The 22097-nt window shown below is 44.4% G+C and overlaps 1 protein-coding gene across 1 annotated transcript in view; it reads left to right on the plus strand.

Moving 5' to 3' along the window:
• TSPAN19 (tetraspanin 19) overlaps window positions 1-21799 on the plus strand; it is a gene marked incomplete at its 3' end in the record, with an annotated part of 75175 nt that extends 53376 nt beyond the window's left edge. The window contains exons 5-6 of the mRNA XM_086950164.1: window positions 8828-8902; window positions 21689-21799. Coding sequence (XP_086806290.1) covers window positions 8828-8902; window positions 21689-21799 — 186 coding nt within the window. The remainder of the gene's footprint in view (window positions 1-8827; window positions 8903-21688) is intronic.
• Window positions 21800-22097: the final 298 nt, after the last annotated feature.

A 22097-nucleotide genomic window follows, 5' to 3' on the forward strand; every position in this document is an offset into this window, starting at 1 on the left:
GGTGGTGAGCTGGTCAGCGGTGATCTTGCTCCAGCTTCTGCGGGGGCCTGTTGCGGGTGGTGGTGGGTCGTGTTTTTCCTGAAGGAGAAGTGGACGCAGCTGTGGTCTGTCCAGTGGAGTCCGGTGGAGTAGCTGAAGGAGATTTGCTTGCTGGAGGAGAAGACGGGGTCAAGCGTGTGGCCGGCATAGTGGGTGGGGGTGTTCACTCGTTGCTTGAGTTCGAGGTTGGTGAGGTTGTCCAGCAGGGTGGTGGTGTTGCTGTCATTGTTGTTCTCCAGGTGGAAGTTAAGGTCTCCTAGGAGGATGTAGTCTGGGGAGTTGAGAGCGTGCGGGCTTACGAAGTCTGCGATGGCTTCGCTGAATTGAGTGCGTGGTCCCCGGGGTCTGTAGATTAGGGTGCCTCTGAGGGTAGTCCTGGGGTCGGTGTGCATCTGGAAGTGCAGGTGTTCGACGGCTGTGAGGGTGTCTTCCGAGTTGGTCTTTATGCGGACGGTGTTTCTGTGGACGATGGCGATGCCTCCTCCTCTTTGGTTGGCGCGGTCCCTCCGGGTGATCTTGTAGCCGTCAGGGATGGCTATGGCGATGTCGGGGGCCGCGGAGGCATTCATCCAAGTTTCCGTGAGGAAGGCGACGTCTGGTGCTGTTGTGTCTCGGAGGCTCCAGAGTTCGATTGCGTGTCTGTGGGCGAAGAGGGTGTTGAGCAGAATGCACTTGAGGTGATTCTTGCTGATGGTAGGCTTGGCGGGTGCTGGCTCGGTACGGGTGCCAGTGAATTTGCACTCTTGGCAGGTGAAGGGTCCCTGGGTGCCCTTCGGGGTGGCCAGGTAGCAGGCGGGGTTCCGGTCGGTGTTGAGTGCGCGGAGGGTGGCGGCGTCGTATGTTCGTCGGGTCCGTTGGCAACGTTGAGATCCGTGGTCCAGGCGTGGACGGGCGTAGACGGGCTTGCCTTTGGCTTGCCTTCGGCGCGCAATCACCGCGCCCGCTGCGCGTGACCGCTGCGCGTACGCGTGGACTCCGCCATAAGTGGCGTAGTGGGAGGGAGGAGCAGCTGGGAGGCGGGAGCGGGGTGGCGAATGGGAAGGGGAGAGGGTTACCGAAGCGAGAAGGGGGCGGGCCACAGGGGAGCAGCGGCAGGGAGCGGGGAGCAGTGTTAGTACAGTGGGGAAAGCAAGGCGGCAGAGTGAGCAAAAACAGGGGCACAACACAGTAAAGATGCTGCAAGGACTGGCACAAGGGAACAATCAGAAGTGAAGAAAAAGGAGCCTCAGCCTCGAGGGCAGCGGCGAGCAGGCAGAGTCAGCGAGGGAGACCGGCGCACTCGGGGGGAGCCGCGTGTTGGGTGGAGTGACCGTCTCTGGCCAAGGTCAGGTCAGGTCACTGTTCACCGTCGCGCGGGTGTACCCCTAAATAGCCAGTGGGAGGGAGGAGCAGCAGGGAGGCGGGAGCGGGGTGGCGAATGGGAAGGGGAGAGGGTTACCGAAGCGAGAAGGGGGCGGGCCGCAGGGGAGCAGTGGCAGGGAGCAGGGAGCGGGGTTAGGACAGTGGGGAATGCAAGGCGGCAGAGTGAGCAAAAACAGGGGCACATCACAGTAATAAGTATTTGTTACTCATACGAATTATATAATCTGTACTTCTCTTTTCTGCATGTTTTTACAATGCAGTAACAAAAATTATTTATTTTTATAATCTTTTCTACAATTTGCATTTAATGCATGTCTATAAATTGTTCTCTGAAAAAGTGTCATGGTCGGTTTTCATTGTCATTAATGGTCAACATGATTTTCCTCTCCAACAAGGGCCTGTCATTTGATTTGGAACACTTTCTAACAGTAGTCTGCTTGAACACCGTGACCTGTTTTTTTAGGCCATAAGTACCTAGTGTTATGCGTGATGCATCGAGTAATACTTTTATTTTCTTGTAGCTATCATGTACCTTCCTTGTGTAACGGGTCAATAAAGAATTAGAGCTGACTTTGTATATTCTTGTGATCACCATCCTTGTTTTGAAATTGGTTTGGCTTCTTCCAAGGATAGGAACTATAGTAATCTGTTGGGGCAAAACATGTTCTACAGCATTTTTGAATTTGTTGTGGTCTTCGACGTTTCTAGTCTTTGCTGGGAGACAATTCCAATGCAGTGCTCTTTGGCCTAAGAATGGGTTCCTTGCATCTATCACTTATTTAAGAGAGAGTTAGTAAGTAGCACATGGATGCTTTTGGATTGTCTAATAGATTGTTTTCAATTCCCACAGACATGTGACAGGTTATCAAATCCCAAGTTATGTCTGGGGAAGAAAGCTCTATAAAGCCAATTGAAAGATGTAAAAAAGTATGCTGTCTCATATCTAACTACATTGCTTGGAAAATATAATGCACCATTTAGTCCCATTGTATAAAGGCTTACAAATATGACCTTGCAAAAAACATACTTTGTAGGAATCCTGGTCCCACATATGCATGCTAATAGAGGATCCCCATTTTGTATACTATTTCCGGTATTTCATCCTCATGCCATAGAGATTGTGACCAGACACGTATGATGTTGCACATATAGTGGAGTTACTCTGTCATTCAAAAAGTTTGAAAGGGTGCATTGACAAAGATGCATATTGAGAGACCAGAGAGCTTTCTGAAATTAAAAAACACATCTTTCATTTACTGGCCATTTACCAAAAAAGCATTCAGAAAGAGCTAGCAACTAAGTTATATTGGTTAGAAATTTTAAAAACACATATTTGAAAAAAACAACATTCTCCATTTCTGATCAATATGCTCCCCTGGTTAATAAAGCAACACCCTTATCATGTTATTCACTCTTACAAATGGAAATTAGGATGTTGTCAAATTCACTAGATTCTAACTTTGGCTTTTAGTTTCAAAGATGTATTTATTGTATAATCCAACATATAACATCAATACTTCAGTTAAAATATGTATAACCTGCTCTGTCTTCATGTTACTATGTCTTTCATTACATTTAGATTCACCAACTTGAGTCCTGTTCTGTTTTTGCAGGTTATTGTGTATGTTTTTGTTTAATTACGTAGATTTTTAGATAAATACAATAGGTTTGTCCCCTATTGTCTAAAGATTTAGGGCCAGATGCGTGACCAATTTTTTGCTGTCGCAAACGGGAAATCGGACCGTTTGCGACTGCAAAATTGATCTGCCCCATGTACAAACCCTATTTTGCGAGTCAGTAACCTATTACCAATTCGGTAAATAGGGTTTGCGATTTGCTATTAGGTAGGGGAGTGCCAAGGGTGTCCTTCCTAATAGCGACTCGTACTTCAATGTGTGATTGTTTTGTGACTGCAATTGCAGTCGCAAAACATTTGCAGTTTACCACCTACTCCAGGTAGGTGGTAAACTGCTCACAATCACGAAGGGGTCCCCAGGTGGCACCTTCTCCTTTGTGAATGGAGGTGAAAATATCTTTTAGGAGCAGGACCTACTCTTAAAAAATGAAACAGACACGTTTAATTTTTCTTTCTTAAATGCATCCTTTAAAGCATGGGTACTCATAATCTTTCTCTCGGGGCCAAATTTACAGTGTGGTTTGTGGCCGAGGGCCGCACCGGTGGGGGCGGGATCAGTGGTGGAGGGGGGTGGGGCGAGAGAAATAAAACTGACAATGAGGTTGAACACAGGCCCATGCAGCGGACGCCCTCGTTCACTGAGCCACCAGACCCGACTTACACACATCTTTCTTTTTCTCTCTCTCTCTCTCTCTCTCTCTCTCTCTCTCTCTCTCTCTCTCTCTCTTTCTCTCTCTATTTCTATCACCCTCCCTCAATCTGCCTCTCTCTCCCTCTCTCTCTCTGTCTCCATCCCTCTCACTATCACTCTCGCTCTCCCTCCCTCCCTCTCTTTCTCTCTCTGTTTCCCTCTGTCTCAATCCCTCTGCCTGTCTCCCTCTCTCTGTCTCCCTCCCTCTGTCTCCCTCCCAAGCTCTCCCTCTGTCTCCCTTTGTCTGTCTCCCTCTGTCTGCGTACCTCTGTCTCCCTCCCCCTGTCTCCTTCCCTCTGTCTCCCTCCCTATCTCTCTCTCTCTCTCTCTCTCTCTCTATTCTGTCTCCCTCTGTCTGTCTCCCTCTCTCTCGGTTTCCTTCTCTCTGTCTCCCTCTGTCTGTCTCTGTCTCCCTCCATCTGTCTCCGTCTATCTGTCTCCCTCTGTCTGTCTCCCTCCCTTTGTGAGTCTCCCTCTGTCTCCCTCTCTCTGTGTCCCTATCTCTCCCTCCCTCTCCCTCTGTCTCGCTCTCCCTCCATCTGTCTCCCTCAGCCTGTCTCTCTCTATCTGTTTCCCTCCCTCTGTCTCCCTCTCTGTCTCCCTGTCTCCATCCCTCTGTCTCCATCCCACTGTCTCCCTCCCTCTGTTTCGATCCCTCGCTGTCTCCCTCTCTCTCTCTGTCTCCCTCTGTCTGTCTCTGTCTCCCTCCCTCGGTCTCTCTCCCTCTGTCACCCTCCCTCTGTCTCCCTCTCTGTTTCCCACTATCTCCCTCTGTCTGTTACCCTCTGTCACCACCCTCCCATCCCCCTTGTGGCAGCCTGGGCTGAGACAGCATCCCGGGCACACACACAGCCGCACCCCAGTACTTCAAAGGTCTTTAAAAGACTATTCGGTTGATAACAAGGCTTTGTTGTATATCATCTCTTAACGCCCCTGCATCTCCACTCTGACTATGGCTGGAATCGCCCGGCCCCCATAGAGCAGAGTCTCCGCACTGCTGCGGTGGTGTTTGCTGACACTCTTGAAAAAATTAAAAAAATAAAACACAGGTACAATGTCTGCAAGGTCCGCGGGCCTCCAAGCAAGGCTTGCCGGGCCGTGCTATGAGTTCCCGTGCTTTAAGGAAAACCGGCGGCATTATAAAAAAAAATGCTTTATTTAAAAGGCAGCCACAGACATGGTGGTCTGCTCCCCGTGGGAGTGCTATCCATTCCTAATGGGATCGCAAATTGCACCTGCCTCATGAACATTAAAGAGGCATGAAATTTGCGACGCCATTAGGAATCGCAAACAGTGTCTGAGACACTGTTGTACATTCCTAATTGCGTTTTTCAAAACTATACAATTTGCGACTCGCAAATTGGTAGGGTCGTACATCTGGCCCTTAGGTCCTCATTACCAGTGCTCTTCAAAATTGGCCAGTTACTCTTCCCCTGCAGTTATCAATACTAGGAGCTTAAAAGGTGATTTAGATCCTGGTCAGTGTCTCGCCAGTCCATCAAGTCAGCTGTCACCTATGTCTCTGCTCCTGAGGCGGTGGACAGCCCACCAAATTTAGAGCTCCCTGCCAAGCAGGCAGAGATCTCTGTGCCCCAAGCAGGCAGAGATCTCTGTGCCCCAAGCAGGCAGAGATCTCTGTGCCCCAAGCAGGCAGAGATCTCTGTGCCCCAAGCAGGCAGAGATCTCTGTGCCCCAAGCCAGGCACAAATCTCTGTGTCTCAAGCCAGGCAGAGATCTTTGTGTCTTCAGTGGAGCTGCCGCTGCTGCAGTTCCACTTATGTACTAATGTACATTAGTACTATGTACTAATGTACTAACTTGGCAAAATACTTTGTTCAGCAAGAACAAACTCACTAAGTTATTTTAGAACAAAATATCTTTGGATCCAGCAGTACTTCCCACAGCTGTAGGGGGCTAGTGTATGATTTCCAGACCCTAAGACTGACATTTCTTGCATGGTGATTCCTAGTAGGTAAAACAAGTGGCATCAGCCCATGCTGAGAAGATCAGGGCGAGTGTCACTGTGACCTAATGGCCCAGTGGCAGTCAGCGTGTCAATTCAAAGTATTACGCCGGTGTCAACTGAGCGCTTCTCTGACTCTACATAGAGCAGGGGAACAGTGAATTTGGTGGGGTGCGACTAAAACCGGAAGTCGGAGGAGAGCTACTTGCACTATGAGCTATTATTGGGGGCTTGACTCCCCAAAAAAGTTGTAATCTGCATCCACAGGTTTCTGACATTGCCTGGATGCCGATTGCAGATGTATGCTTTGTTTTTGCAAATGCTTTTAAGGCTACATCTAGGAACCTGCCAGTTTCGATAAGAATACTTGAAAAACTGTTGTGATTTCCGTTTTTATGTAAAAATGGATACCTATACATTTTTCATGAGAAAATCCTCATAATCAGTACTTAGGCTCATACAAACTTAACTCTGGGGAAAAATACATTTCTTTCAATGAAGATTCGCCTTCCACCACATCCACTCCAATTTTGGGGGTTTAGGGGTTTATCCTTGCACTGGTTAACTTGGAAAAGGATGTGCTCTTCCCCTTGGTAGGAGTAAATAACTAAACTTTCCTATGGTTAGAAGTGGTCAGAGAGGAGGTTGCCAAGGCCACAAATGCGTACGGCCATATCCACCCTGTAACTCCCTTCCTATACCCCAGTTCATAGATTTATTCACACAAATTCTTCCCATTGAAAAAAGTCGAAAGCAACTTTTTTGAATTATAAACATCGATTTGCACTGATAAATAAGACTATTTGTCTGATTATCAAATACAAATAGCTTTGAGGATTGGCCCTAATACTTTTATGAAAAACATACTAATGCACCCTGAGTGGCATATTTATCAAAGGCAGAGCCACACAAACCCTAGAATGAGATTTACCAAGCCATGCAAGGCCACCTTGCGTGGCCCTACATGGCTTGTTAACTTGCGTTACTTTGTTCTAAGGAACTATTAAATGGGTGGAGCGGGTGTGTTCCCATGAATTCGACCATGGATTTTGGCGCATTCACAGATTTACCAGGACTGGTAGATCTGGGAATGCATAAAAGGCTAGCCCTTCCCAGGGGAGGTGTAACAAAGAGAAATGTATATATTTCTCCTCTTTCTTGTCTTTTCTGTGCATTGAACATGGAAATAGGACTTAGGGGCAGATGTATCAAGATTCCATTTTGCGATTTCTAAATAGCGATTTTTAAGGAATAGCTATTTAGAAATCGCAAAATGGGATGTATGTAAAAAATCGCTTTTTTTAGCGATTTCTTAATCTTCCTTATTTGCAAATTCACAATTTGCGAATTCGCAATTAAGGAATAATTTCCCATTCATTCCTATGGGCCAGGAGGCCCATAGGAATGATTGTGAAATTAATCTCAATTTGCGATTCGCAATTTGCTAATCGCAAATTGAGAATAATGTCAAGGGTGCAGGGGTGTCTCAAGGACACCCTGCTGCACCCCTGAAATGTACATGTGTGTGCATATGGCGCACATACATGCCCTATGGGCATGTGTGTGCGTCACATGCCACCTTCAAAAATACCAAATTGTGCATTTTTAAAAGAATTCGCAAATTAACATCAACTACAAGTTGGTGTTAATTTGCGATTTCTTAACCAAAATTTGCAATTTAAAAATACTACATACATAGCATTTAAGGAATCGCAAAATTGCGATTCCTTAAATGCTATGACAAAATAAGGAATCACAAATTTTTGCGATTCCTTTATTTGCGAATTTTTGATGCATGCCAAAACATGTAAATAGACCGTTTGCGATTCGCAAAGGCGAAATTCTGCGAATTTCGGCCTTTGCGATTCGCAAACGGCTTGATACATCTTGTTTTTTAGCGAACCATGAATATATTGCCATCGAATTTCTCATAGCTTGGTATCAATTTGAACTCAATGTCTCTCATAGTAAACCTCATTCAGTCAAACCATTCAAAAATCATTAATTATCATTAACAGGAATAATAAATCTATATCTCCATATATAATACACCTTTAACATAAGTAGATCTGAATGAGGGATAGTAGATCTATACTTCCCTATACATTCTTACCCGAACAATACAGCGGTATTTGATATTCTACAATCAATATTATTGCACATCAATAAACACGTTCTTCATATTTTGCTACAACATCATTCGTGAAGGTGTTGATGGATGTTTTGTAACATCACCTACAGATCGTTTATAGATCAGCAGTGTGGACAAAGCATAGCTTTCTCTCACCATCATTTCCGTCCTCATCACAGTCATAGCTGCTATTGTCTACAAAGGCCAAGCTTTACTAATATTTCACACAACATAGCACAGCATCCACACCTGCTGCACTGCTTTACATGATGGGGGGGACCAGCACAGGACCCTTTCTACTTAGATCTGCCTTCTGCTAATGACACCCCCTGCTCTTGTGCTGAAGCAAGGCTGGCTTGTGGGATGCAAAGTCTCGCCCCATGGTGCAGAAGTAAGTGTGTGTAGGTTTACATGAGGCATACTCTTCCAGTATAAATTCCCAGGAGAAGTCAAACTTCTAATAAGACTCCCATGCGTTGGAAGTGTGCTGTGCACTACAGCACACGCGCAATGCGTCCGCTTTTTTGAGAAATGCATAAATTTGCCCTTGTTTATGCATGCTTCGAGTAGATAATGTTTTTTTATACAAAACCTGGTCTGGCTACAAGTACCATAGAAGTTAGGGCTTTGTGTCAAAAAGTATGGGTGTTTCGCTGATGCACTCCAGTAACACCCTCTGGATGCCAAGTGGTACAAAGCGAAGGTTGACCTTTGGAAAATGCACATTTCCAGCGTAAAACAAATTACCTTTGACACTGGATGGTGAATAACTTCTGCCACTTTGCATTGCACGAGTGATGGTGAAAAGCATTCGTAATTTTGGGCCCTAAACAGACTAAAGTTATTCAGAGCACAAAGCAATCGACATTTGGATGCATACGAAAAGTAATCAGTTCTATTGATGTGACAATATTATCAGTGTCTTCTAAGTGTTTGTGTTTGCTATCGCAATATATGGTGATGTAACCAATCTAATTCGGTAACATTTCTCTCTTTCCCTTGTAGTATATGTCCTTGCTAATTCTAATTTGTGTGGCTCAAATAGCTGTCCAGTTGGTACTATTTACTCAACAAGGAGAGGTATGTATACATTTCGTATTATGCAGATCATGAATGCACATAAATAACATTTAAAATGACCAACTGCTAAAAAAAGAGAAATCCTAATTTTGTTCTGCAATGTGTTTTTGTTACTTGCATCGTATTTCATCACACAGCCCAAGTTATGTGTCGCTTGATCTAGGGTTGTCGGATGTTCTTGTAGTATGCTGTACAGCCAGGATGTGTGATGTGTAGAATGTTGAATGTTAGAATGTTGGTATGATTGGATCAGTTGCTGAATGGGCTGAGCAGAGCACAGACTGCTCCTGGTGGGGCTCTCTTCTGGATACTACTTAAATAAATACAACATTGAATTTACAAAGAATGGACTACCCTCATTTATTGTCCATTACATTGGCGACGATTTGGAAAGGCCCTGTGCGTAAACTCCAAGCTACCTCAAGATTCAACAATTCAGCAGCAGCTCAACTCATCTGGCACCATGAGCCCCACCAGTGACCTATCATCGGTCGCCCTCAACATCAATAGTGCCACTTTCTACCTGAAGATCCTGCTGCCTCTCAGTTTCTGCCTACAATTCCTGCCTGCATGCCAGTTTCTTCCTGCATGCCAGCCACTGCGACACCGGTCGCCTTCATCTCCAGTGTGCCAGCCCTGGTTCATTTTCAGCCTACCTCTGCTGCCATTGAAGTACCTGCCTGCCACTCTGATGTCTTGCTCATATTACAAGCTTGTGAGTACCTGGCTACGCTTTTCAGGCATGGCATGTTTCTCTACTGCTTGTTTCCTGCTTTACTATTTCATCGGACCAACGTGTCTCTACGCTGCCTCCCTCTTCTTAACGCCGCACCAGCTTCACGCATTTCATTTAAAAACCTTACGAACTACAAAAGCAGTCCTGACTGACATTGCGAGCAGACAGTCACTGCTATTCAACATACGTTGCTTCCAGGCACTCCCCTCAGAGTCAACTCTGCCCTACCCCAGTCTTCAAAGTCAAGACCTCTACATGTCAGGGACAGCGCTTCTTTTGACCTGGGTTTATTTAATTAATTCACATAATTAGGAGCATCTGTGAGAGTTGCCTGCTTTAGCAACTGTTTGACTTTTCCACGGACATATTTACTGTGAGTTTTTAATTTTATTTACCCTTTTGTTTCAACCCTGATGCTCTACTCATGGCAGTGCAACTGACTTCCTCACATATTTAAAATATTGCTCGAGCGCATTCAAAGCCTTCTCGCGCACTCACCGTGCGTCATCTCTGCTGCTCCCTATGACGTCTCCTACACTCAGAGCGGCGTTTCTTCCTACGTACTCCAGCATGCATTAACGTGCCTGGAGCCACCCGGCGTGCCGTCGCGCTGTGTGCCTCCATTTTGCCTGGCACCACCGGAGTACTTTCACTTCTTTTGTTGCTGCCATCCACTGCCAAAAGCGGTACAAAAGAGGGTGGTACGGTGATGGATTAAACCCAGATCTTTTGACTGGGTGTGAGTGTTTGATTGATTCAGATGCTCCGTCCATCACCACCCCCTTTTATACCGCTTTTGGCCGCCATAAGTGTGGCAGGGTATGCTCAGACGTGATCCCTTGCTCACTTTGCCACTGGGTTCAAGCAAGCCGGGCTGAAGACGGCTGGAATGCCAGAAACCGGTCCTCGGAAGCTTGTTTCCGGTCCAGGGAAGACATGGCTTGGCATTCGGGCTGGACTGTTCCCATGAAGCACAGGGTCAGACTGATTTTCATATAGCCATGTCTGAACTGGTGTGGCAGAGTGGGCTAAAGAACGGTGATGGATTAAACCCAGATCTTTTGACTGGGTGTGAGTGATTGATTCAGATGCTCCGTCCATCACCACCCCCTTTTGTACCGCTTTTGGCCGCCATAAGTGTGGCAGGGTATGCTCAGACGTGAGTCCCTTGCTCACTTTGCCACTGGATTCAAGCAAGCCGGGCTTAAGACTGCTGAAATGCCAGAAACCGGTCCTCGGAAGCTTGTTTCCGGTCCAGGGAAGACATGGCTTGACAGTTCGGGCAGGACTGTTCCCATGAGGCACAGGGTCGGACTGATTTGCATATAGCCATGTCTGAACCGGGTTGGCAGAGTGGGCTAAAGAACGGTGATGGATTAAACCCAGATCTTTTGACTGGGTGTGAGTGTTTGATTCAGATGCTCCGTCCATCACCACCCCCTTTTGTACCGCTTTTGGCCGCCATAAGTGTGGCAGGGTATGCTCAGACGTGAGTCCCTTGCTCACTTTGCCACTGGATTCAAGCAAGCCGTGCTGAAGACTGCTGAAATGCCAGAAACCGGTCCTCTGAAGTTTGTTTCCGGCCCAGGGAAGACATGGCTTGGCAGTTCGGGCTGGACTGTTCCAATGAGGCACAGGGTCTGACTGATTTGCATATAGCCATGTCTGAACTGGGTTGGCAGAGTGGGCTAAAGAACGGTGATGGATTAAACCCAGCTCTCTTGACTGAGTGTAAGTGTATGATTGATTCAGATGCTCCGTCCATCACCACCCTCTCTTGTACCGCTTTTGGCCGCCATAAGTGTGGCAGGGTTTGCTCAGACGTGAGTCCCTTGCTCAGTTTGCCACTGGATTCAAGCAAGCCAGGCAGAAGACGGCTGGAATGCCAGAAACCGGTCCTCGGAAGCTTGTTTCCGGTCCAGGGAAGACATGGCTTGGCAGTTCGGGCTGGACTGTTCCCATGAGGCACAGGGTCAGACTGATTTGCATATAGCCATGTTTGAACTGGTGTGGCAGAGTGGGCTAAAGAACAGTGATGGATTAAACCCAGATCTTTTGACTGGGTGTGAGTGTTTGATTGATTTAGATGCTCCGTCCATCACCACCCCCTTTTGTACCGCTTTTGGCCGCCATAAGTGTGGCAGGGTATGCTCAGACGTGAGTCCCTTGCTAACTTTGCCACTGGATTCAAGCAAGCCGGGCTGAAGACGGCTGGAATGCCAGAAACCGGTCCTCGGAAGCTTGTTTCCGGCCCAGGGAAGACATGGCTTGGCAGTTCGGGCTGGACTGTTCCCATGAGGCACTGGGTCAGACTGATTTGCATATAGCCATGTCTGAACTGGGGTGGCAGAGTGGGCTAAAGAACGGTGATGGATTAAACCCAGCTCTTTTGACTGGGTGTGAGTTTTTGATTGATTCAGATGCTCCGTCCATCACCACCCCCTTTTGTACCGCTTTTGGCCGCCATAAGTGTGGCAGGGTATGCTCAGACGTGAGTCCCTTGCTCACTTTGCCACTGGATTCAAGCAAGCTGGGCTGAAGATGGCTGGAATGCCAGAAACCGGTCCTCAGAATCTTGTTTCCGGTCCAGGGAAGACATGGCTTGGCAGTTCGGGCTGGACTGTTCCCATGAGGCACAGGGTCAGACTGATTTGCATATAGCCATGTTTGAACTGGTGTGGCAGAGTGGGCTAAAGAACGGTGATGGATTAAACCCAGATCTTTTGACTGGGTGTGAGTGTTTGATTGATTCAGATGCTCTGTCCATCACCACCCCCTTTTGTACGGCTTTTGGCCGCCATAAGTGTGGCAGGGTATGCTTAGACGTGAGTCCCTTGCTCACTTTGCCACTGGATTCAAGCTAGCCGGGCTGAAGACGGCTGGAATGCCAGAAACCGGTCCTCGGAAGCTTGTTTCCGGTCCAGGGAAGACATGGCTTGGCAGTTCGGGCTGGACTGTTCCCATGAGGCACAGGGTCAGACTGATTTCCATATAGCCATGTCGGAACTGGGGTGACAGAGTGGGCTAAAGATCGGTGATGGATTAAACCCAGATCTTTTGACTGGGTGTGAGTGTTTGATTGATTCAGATGCTCCGTCCATCACCACCCCCTTTTGTACCGCTTTTGGCCGCCATAAGTGTGGCAGGGTATGCTCAGACATGAGTCCCTTGCTCACTTTGCCACTGGATTCAAGCAAGCCGGGCTGAAGGCGGCTGGAATGCCAGAAACCGGTCCTCGGAAGCTTGTTTACGGTCCAGGGAAGACATGGCTTGGCAGTTCGGGCTGGACTGTTCCGATGAGGCACAGGGTCAGACTGATTTGCATATAGCCATGTCTGAACTGGGGTGGCAGAGTGGGCTAAAGAACGGTGATGGATTAAACCCAGATCTTTTGACTGGGTGTGAGTGTTTGATTGATTTAGATGCTCCGTCCATCACCACCCCCTTTTGTACTGCCATCCACTGCCAACCACGTTTTTCAAGTCATTGATAACGCTCTTTCCTGCACATCTGGCACTTCCATTTCCTGCAATTTTATCCATTCTCAAACTGTTATTTTTACTGTTACGTTTACATCATATTTTTCTTCTGTTTACATTGTATTTTCACTGCCGTTATGCCACCTAATGGCATCATTCATTTTAGTTATTTGAATATTTTTAAATAAGTACTATGATATTTTTACAGTTACATTCAGAATTAGTACTTAGTGATATAATTATCAGGTATGTGAATTTAATTTCACCACAATTTTTGCATGCACCTTGCCTGTGCACATGTTTCATTACTTCATGTGGTTATTCTCCACATCCATTTTCACAATTTCAGGCAATACATTTTGCCGTGTGCCGTTTCTGCACACCTTGCACTTTACATTACAGTGCTTATTTACATTTTGCAACTTTACGTATCACGTTATGTTGCTGTACTTTTATTACATCCCCTGTGCATGGAATTTATTACAATATGTATTTCACCCTACATAGTATTTGTATGTGATTTTACATTTTAATATTGTTTAGTGGATTTATTTTCAAAATTCACCTAGGTGTACTTTACACACCTCCATCTCATATCTAAAGTGCTTTTCTTTTCCTCTCCTGCACTAACTGTTCTTTCTCATTTCTGTTTCTGCTCGCTACCTCCACACTGGTCTGGCCAACCAGTGTGCCCTGGTGGTGATTAGTATTTCTATTCTTCATTTTTCATGTTGGGCCACCATTGTTGCGCACATTTCATCTTTCTTCTTGCTTTTCTTTACATCATTCTTCCATTTTCCATGCAACATTTGCATCTTAATCAAATCTGTTCTCTATCTAAAAGGGGAAAGAAGGGTTGGGTTATTTCTTAATTCATTTTCATCCACTCATTTATATGCTTCGAAATTCATCATCTTTTCTTTACATGGTTGAAAAATGTATTCATCATTCCATCTCTTCAAGATGTTTTCATTTAAAATTTTGTTTGTAACCTATTGTGTGCCTTTTGAAGTTCTCCCTTCTCATTGCAAAGAAGGGAGAAGATGTAGTGTGCTGCTCAGCCAGGATGTATGATGTGTAGAATGTTGAATGTTAGAATGTTGGTATGATTGGATCAGCTGCTGAATGGGCTGCGCAGAGCACAAACTGCTCCTGGTGGGGCTCTCTTCTGGATACTACTTAAATAAATATCACATTGAATTTACAAAGAATGGACTACCCTCATTCATTGTCCATTACAGTGCTGCAGCATCTCCATCCTCAGAGAAATTGAGACCAGTTATGGCTGGTTTAAATTTTACTGTGTTCAATCATTAAATATTAATATCCCTTCTTTGAAAGTGATTCCAGCACTGATGGTCAGTTACGACGAAATCCTTCCTGAAGATCCTACTGTTATAAAATTAAAAAAACACATTTCCGTAAAATACTATTTAATGAAGTATGGGCAACTGATATGTCCGGGATATTGGTCTACTTTAGACAATGTTTTACCTTCTGCAGATCACTCAGTACCGTTAAGAATAACTCTGACTCTAGTGCAAAGCTTTGGAATGTTTAAATAATATTACAAGTTCCATAAATTAAATTAAATACATTTGATAATTAACAATGTATGTTTTATTTAATTTAAAAAATTAACATTTTGTCCTGCCAGTTCCTTCGTGCTTATTGACATATTTTGACATGACAGACAGACATGACTGAAATTCAATATTCTATTTTGCTAAAGAAAGTATTTCTACTATTTTAATTTCGCAACGAATGGGAAGAGTGGGTGGGACACTAAGTAAAAAATAAATTCTGTCTAATTTCTTTTTATCCTGCCTGTCCGCTAGTTTCATTCCACGTAATATACTTATTACCCCTTACAATACAGATAATACTCAAGAGTTGTATGGCTCTATAGAGAGTATATCAGTCCATCTTTAAGATGGAAGGTGATTTAACCAAATAGGATGGGAGCAGTGTTGAGATGGGCTGCTGCTGAGTATGACAGAGCCACCTTGCAGTGGGACAAGAACACTGTGGCCATGATAATACTACTCGTAGAGACTTCTGCTGTGGCTGTCCTAACCCTGTTCATAGGGCTTCCATTTGTGGTTCCCGGCTCACTGGCCTCTCGTTTTCCCCATTGTTGCCATAGGTCAGACATCTAGCGATGTCATGTTTAGTGTTCTGCGAGATGACAAATTCTCCTGCGTCACAAAGAAGTGGAGGCCATTATGGACAGGGTTCAATATTTAGATTGTGCCTCTGAGTTCCTGACCCAGGAGGACCTCAATATTCAGGCTGTACTTTAGCACTGGTGTTTTTTACAGCTCCACTACACTGCTGGCATTTCTTCTTTATAGTGACAGCATGTTGAAGATTCTGAACCTTATAAACTAAAATGAACCGCACAGCTACTTAAATGGAGGCCGGTGGAGACGGGACAATGTTGGCATGACAGTGCCCAGATGGGTATACTCACCCATATTCTTTGCGCATGTCCGAAAATGCAAGAATTTGGGAGGTGGTCCTCCGGGACATAGACACAATTTACCACACAGAGTTGCCTAAACTCCCCACGTTGATGCTATTAGGGCTGCCCAATGCTTTGATGTATCCCTTCAAATCCGAGCGAGGCAGAGCAATAGCTCTACCACTGAGCGCGGCTAAACAGGTCTTGTTGGCTCGATGGGCTACGGCGGAGAAACCCTCCACCCTATCTGGCTCTATAAACTATGGGACAACTAGGCATGGAAAAGATCACAGCAGGCTTACACTCTTTCTTCCTAAATTTGATAAAACCTGGGGGTCTACTATAGAATTTCTGTCAAATAAATGTTAGGAACTCACCTGCCCAAGGTATTTCAGGGTATTCTGCCTCACTGGCTCTCCTCTCCCACAGGTATAGTCCCTACACGACCCCCCACATAGTTTACATACAGGATGTATGCCTGGCCCCCTCACACACGCACTGGTAATAGGCCTTAGTACCCCCCTCTTCTTCTTTCCTACCTTCTACTCTCTATACTTTTACTTGCAGGTTAAATAAACGATCCCCACCAGCCATTGGATGTAGATGGCGGCTACATACAGGATGTAAATGTAAATGTGTGTGTACTTGTAAAGCGCACTGTGACTCCATCGGAGTGTCCTGGCGCTGAAGACCGCTGGGGAACCCGTTCTGGTTTTCCCTGCGAGATGGTCCCTTTCTGGGTATCTCCAAGGTGAAACCAGGCCTCCCCGGCGTCTGTGGGGGGCCGTTGTAGAGATGAGGCAAGCTTAATGCCCAGAGTTGCCGAGTGTGTTCCCTGGTTAGAGTGGGCACCAAGGCGAGAATTATCGAGTCCGTTGACTCTGGTCCACGACATATGCCTGGGCCCATCACACACACACTGGGAAAAGGCCTTAGTACCCCCCTCTTTTTCTTTCCTACCTTCTACTCTCCATACTTTTACTTGCAGGTTAAATAAACGATCCCCACCAGCCATTGGATGTAGGTGGCGGCTATTGTATTGCTTGACCTGCTTTATCAAATAACAATAAAAAGATTTAAACCATAAACTAAAATGAAAAATGTATGAAGAATATTGGCTCAACACATAGGTACTGCGTAATGCGTATAGAGTAGCACTACCCCTCATATCTGCAGCTTGCTGTCTATGTTCCAGACTACCTATTCTACTTTGAGTTTTCACTCAACAAATACACACACCTTTGGGGTATGCCTCACACTGTAGGCGTATCATCAAGTACGGTATCTACAGAAGAGGTTATTATGCACACCTTTTGGAAATACTGTGCATTGTAAGCATGTCATCCCACATTTTCAATATCTATGGTGATACCCCAATCTGCCCTGAATCTACTTCACTTAGTAGAATTGTAGCTGTTGTCATATGTTAATGGGATTCTGTGCACCTTATCAAATGCTCTGTTTCTCTAACTGTACTTTCTCAATACATGCTTGTGAAACAGTTGATCAATATTAGGGTACATGTGATAATTCTATTGTGTTTATATTCTTATTCAATCAAATAATAAATGTCCCCTAACATTTCTGATATAACAGCAGCTGCTGACATATTCCAACCTCCTTTATTCTTAAATGGAAGTGGGGAACCAATGCTTTCATGGTGGTTCGCTCCTTCCCCCTTCTCCTGTCCTGGGCAGAAGTGGTGGTTATTCGGGTAATTGCAGCTGGGCGGACTCCTGAGGAGACCGTGAAGATACCAACTTCTCTGCAATTGTCAATGGCGAGCCAAGCTCATCAAACTTTACCTTGATCAGTAAATTTCCTATTTACAACACTCTAACAGCACCTCTCTAAAATCCTAGCCCTGACTAATGCTATGTACGATTTCCCACATCTACTCTCACTGGGAATTTATTGGATTACTTTGAGTGGGAATATTAGTAGTCCCACATTTAAACTATTTAGGCAAGCTGCAATTTGTTTGCTTCTAACATTCAGGAATGTTTTTATGTCGACTTTTTCAGTAAAATGTATTATAATACTCCAATTCTATTGGTTGGTTCAATTTTCCTAACTATCTTAATTTAATACTTTGCCTGCTTACCAGCAAACGCAAATAGACTACATTTTTGTATTTTCTAACCACACCAATGCGGCTTTAATGGCACTACTGGGGTCCCACCAACTTCCATCTCTCATTAACAGGGGTGCTACACAGTGGTGCATTTATAAAATAATGAGTGGCGTGCCCAAAATGATGCTCAACAGCACGGCTGTAGTATGCTGCTCAACCAGGATGTGTGAAGTTTAGAATGTTGAATGTTAGAATGTTGGTATGATTGGATCAGTTGCTGAATGGGCTGAGCAGAGCACAGACTGCTCCTGGTGGGGCTCTCTTCTGGATACTACTGGAATAAATCCATCATTGAAATTACAAAGAATGGACTACCCTCATTTATTCCATTACATTTGGCGACGATTTGGAAAGGCACTGCGCGTCAACTTCCAATCTACCTCAAGATTCAACAATTCAGAAGCAGCAGCTCAACTCATCTGGCACCATGAGCTTCACCAGTGACCTATCACCGGTCGCCCTCAACATCAATAGTGCCATTTACTATCTGAAGATCCTTCAATTCTCTGCCTACTGTATCTGCCTGCATTCCAGCACCTGCCTCCATCCCAGTTCCTGCAACACAGATCGCCCTGAACTCCAGATGTGTCAGCCGTCCTGTCTGCTTAATTTAATATATTTAAGGCTTCATTTCCTGCGTTGTCGACAGCCTAAGAACATTTTCCACTTTGCTGACAGCCTAACAGTGCACAAGTCTAGCATTGGACTCAAAGGTAGGGAACAGTTCCAGGATGAACCGCACCACAGGTGAGCCCACCTTCCCAGCGATTGCCAGAGTGACCTTTTGTGTGTACTGTTGCACCCATCGTGGCCCGGCACATAGCGGTGGCATTTTATTTCATTTTTTTAATATGTCTATACTTGCCTTCACTACATGGAAGTTAAACCACCCTGCCAATTTAAACTACGCTCGAGCTGCACACTGAGCGCATGTACACAGCTCATGCAGCCTCACCTTTGTCCTGTGCCATTGTGATCTCATCATCTTCCTCTATGACGTGAGTCAGCCTTCCTACCACTATGAAATACTTGGAAGCACGCTGATGCCGGGAGCCACACGGCATCTCTTACGACGGTGTGCAGCCATTTTAGATTGGCATTTCACATCATTTCATGTGCAGTATCCTTCCTTCTATCTACGTATTTAATTTCAACATTATCATTACAGCGATAGGCACGCTTTATTATAGTTTCGCCTATTGCACTTCAGCATTTTCTACAGCGATAGGCACGCTTTGTTTTAGACTTGCCTATCGCATTTCAGCGTTATCATTACAGCGATAGGCACGCTTTCACTACTTTTCCAGCCAAGCTTCCCACGGACCTCCAGCTTGCATTTTACCTACAATTCTATTTTACTTAGGAACATCGAACTGTCTTTATGGATCGTCTGCAGGCACTGTTTCATGTGTTTTATTTTTAAACATGCTGCCTCTTCTCATTAAGACAAGCCGTCTAATTTGGAAACTTTTCTCATCACGTCGATCTGCTGTTTCTCCAAGTACTGTACTTTAAGTGTTACAACACTGCCACCTAGCGGTTACTTTTCACCACTGCATCTCCTCAAGGAAAACAATATTCCACCTGTTGTAATGCATATTTTCGAGTTTTCCTTCTGTAACTTTAATTGAAGTTGATTTTATGAAGCTCAGCTTTGCCTGAAGTTACCTCTAACTGTTACTGCACTTTGCATTCTTACTGTGTGGCAGCTTTATCCACACCATTCTTCTGTTCTGAATGTCAGTTTCATCTTCTGTGCTTACATGTGTGATACTTTAAACCACACCCACTTTCTACGTTACATGTGTGGTACTTTAAACTACACCCACTGACACATTACATTGTTTTATACTTTGCATTATAAATTTATTGTTTGCGCATGTTTGTTCATTTCATTTCATGTGGTACTTCCACTTCTAATGCACATGTTGCAATTTACATTTTTACTTCTTACTGTGTGGGTCCCTCCTACACCTTCCACTCAATTTGAGGGGCATTTTTCTGCTTCTACTCCACATCCATGTTCACAATTTCAGTCAATACATTTTTGCTGTGTGCCATTTTCGCACACCATGCATGTTACATTACAGTGCTTATTCCGCAATCTTCTGCAATTTTTCATTTTTCAAGGCAGTTTACATCCCCTGTGCATGGGATTTATTACAGTATGTATTTCCCCCTACATAGTATTTGTATGTGATTTTACATTTTAATACTGTTTAGTGGATTTATTTTCAAAATCCACCTAGTTGTACTTCACACACCTCCCTTATATCTTTAAAGTGATTTTCCTTTCTATCTCTTGCACTTACTGTTCTTTCCCATTTCTTATCTGCTCGCCACCTCCACACTGGTCTGGCCAACCAGTGTGCCCTGGTGGTGATTAGTATGTCTATTCTTCATTTTTCATGGTTGCGCCACCATTGTTGTGCAAATTTTATCTTTCTTCTTGCTTTTCTTTACATCACTCTTCCATTTACCAAGCAACATTTGCATCTTAATCAAAACTGTTCTCTCTCTAAAAGGGGGAAGAAGTTTTGCGTTCTTTCTTAATTCATTTTTATCCACTCATTTACATGTTTCGAAATTCATCACCGTTTCATTACATGTTTTAAAAAAATGTATACATCATTCCATCCCTTCAAGATGTTTTCATTTAAAATGTTGCTTGTAACCTATTGTGTGCCTCTTGAAGTTCTCCCTTCTCATTGCAAAGAAGGGAGAAGATGTAGTATGCTGCTCAACTAGGATGTGTGAAGCTTAGAATGTTGAATGTTGGTATGTTTGGATCAGTTGCTGAATGGGCTGAGCAGAGCACAGACTGCTCCTGGTAGGGCTCTCTTCCTGAATACTACTGGAATAAATACATCATTGAAATGACAAAGAATAGACTACCCTCATTTATTCCTTTACACCGGCCATCACTCTTAAATGTCAGTGCTCTGAATACCAAGGATGGGTAGTGCCGAATTCACCTCATGTCTCTTTAATCCACTGCCAGACACTTCATTCCCCTTTATCTCACTCTTGCAGGTTCCTGCTTTCTCCCTTTGTGACGTTTTTTCAGTCTTTCTCTTCCTTCATCTTTCTGCTTTGTGTGTTTGTCTCTCTCTTGACATTGCGGAAGAATAAGTGACACCCCCCTAAAAAGAGTGCAGGTGAACCCCATCAGCAACCACCCGTTCAGATTAAACACTAATGCTTCCCCCCTCATTTGTATTGGTTCTGATAACGACGCCATGAGTCAACACCTTTGTGGTAAAAAAGTTGACTTTTCAGTTGTGCAGAAGGAAAGTGATTACTTTTAAATGTTTTCCACTCTATCGTATTCCTCCCTGTTCCATTTCTCTCTGTAAAACAGACAAACACTTGCCTTATTTCCTGTGATGTGAATTAAAGACGTGATCATATACGTAACCTATTCAAAACAGGCATGTCACGGCAGTAATATTTTGCTAAACATCATGATGTTTCACATTCTTGGGCTGTTTCTGGCGGTTTTGAATTGCCAGGAAATTATGTGTACTGTACTCAAGCACAAGATCTGATTGCATTTATCTTTAGAATTAATCTTGTTTACGAGCTTTTTTAGATGATTAGCAGTAGTTGCTTTTGAGTCCTTGCCATTAATTGCAGCATGACAAAGGGCCTGCATATGAATGAGTATTGTAGGCCACTTCAAAGAAAGTTACTCTACTCTGCCACATTTGGGACTCTATTATTCGAAAAGCAGAAGATCCCAATAATTAAAATCCATGGCAAGGAAACATAGCACGTTGTCTGTTCTTTTCTTAATAAAAGGAGAGAACCACTTCTCACCAGAGACAAAGGTTTGAAACATGTCCAGAACGTATTTTCACTTTGAAAAGTATTGCAAATGTTACCGTTTTATAACATTCGAAATCAAGCAACGATGTCTGTTCTGATGGATGCTAATATAGGGATGCTAACATAGGGATGCTTGTGTCAACAGATTCTCAAAATACTAAATAAAAAATTTGATGATGTTATTACACATTATGGGAACAGAAGTTTCCTGCATCAAGAGCATGAATGGGAACTCTTGAATACTATACAGAAAAGTGTAAGTATGATTTGTTGTCTATAAACATACACATTACCATATATTTTGCAACAAACAGGCAACTAAAAGCTCAGTAAATGAAATTGAGCACAACCCCTTGCATTAAAAAATGTAGTTTGAGCGAGGCCTGCGGGCTGCTAAAATAGTCGAATTAGCAAAGCTTTTTCTGTAAGTAAGTATGTCTTATTGCACTTTTAGCTGTGACTTGACCCCGGTTATAAGTTGTGTAAGGCATAGTAACTGCCTATAAAATATTCACAAGAAAAACAAGTTTGTGAAATGTGACCATTCTCTCCGG

Source organism: Lissotriton vulgaris, unplaced genomic scaffold (assembly GCF_964263255.1).
Source record: "Lissotriton vulgaris unplaced genomic scaffold, aLisVul1.2 SCAFFOLD_2001, whole genome shotgun sequence".
NCBI classification, from domain to species: Eukaryota; Metazoa; Chordata; class Amphibia; order Caudata; family Salamandridae; genus Lissotriton; species Lissotriton vulgaris.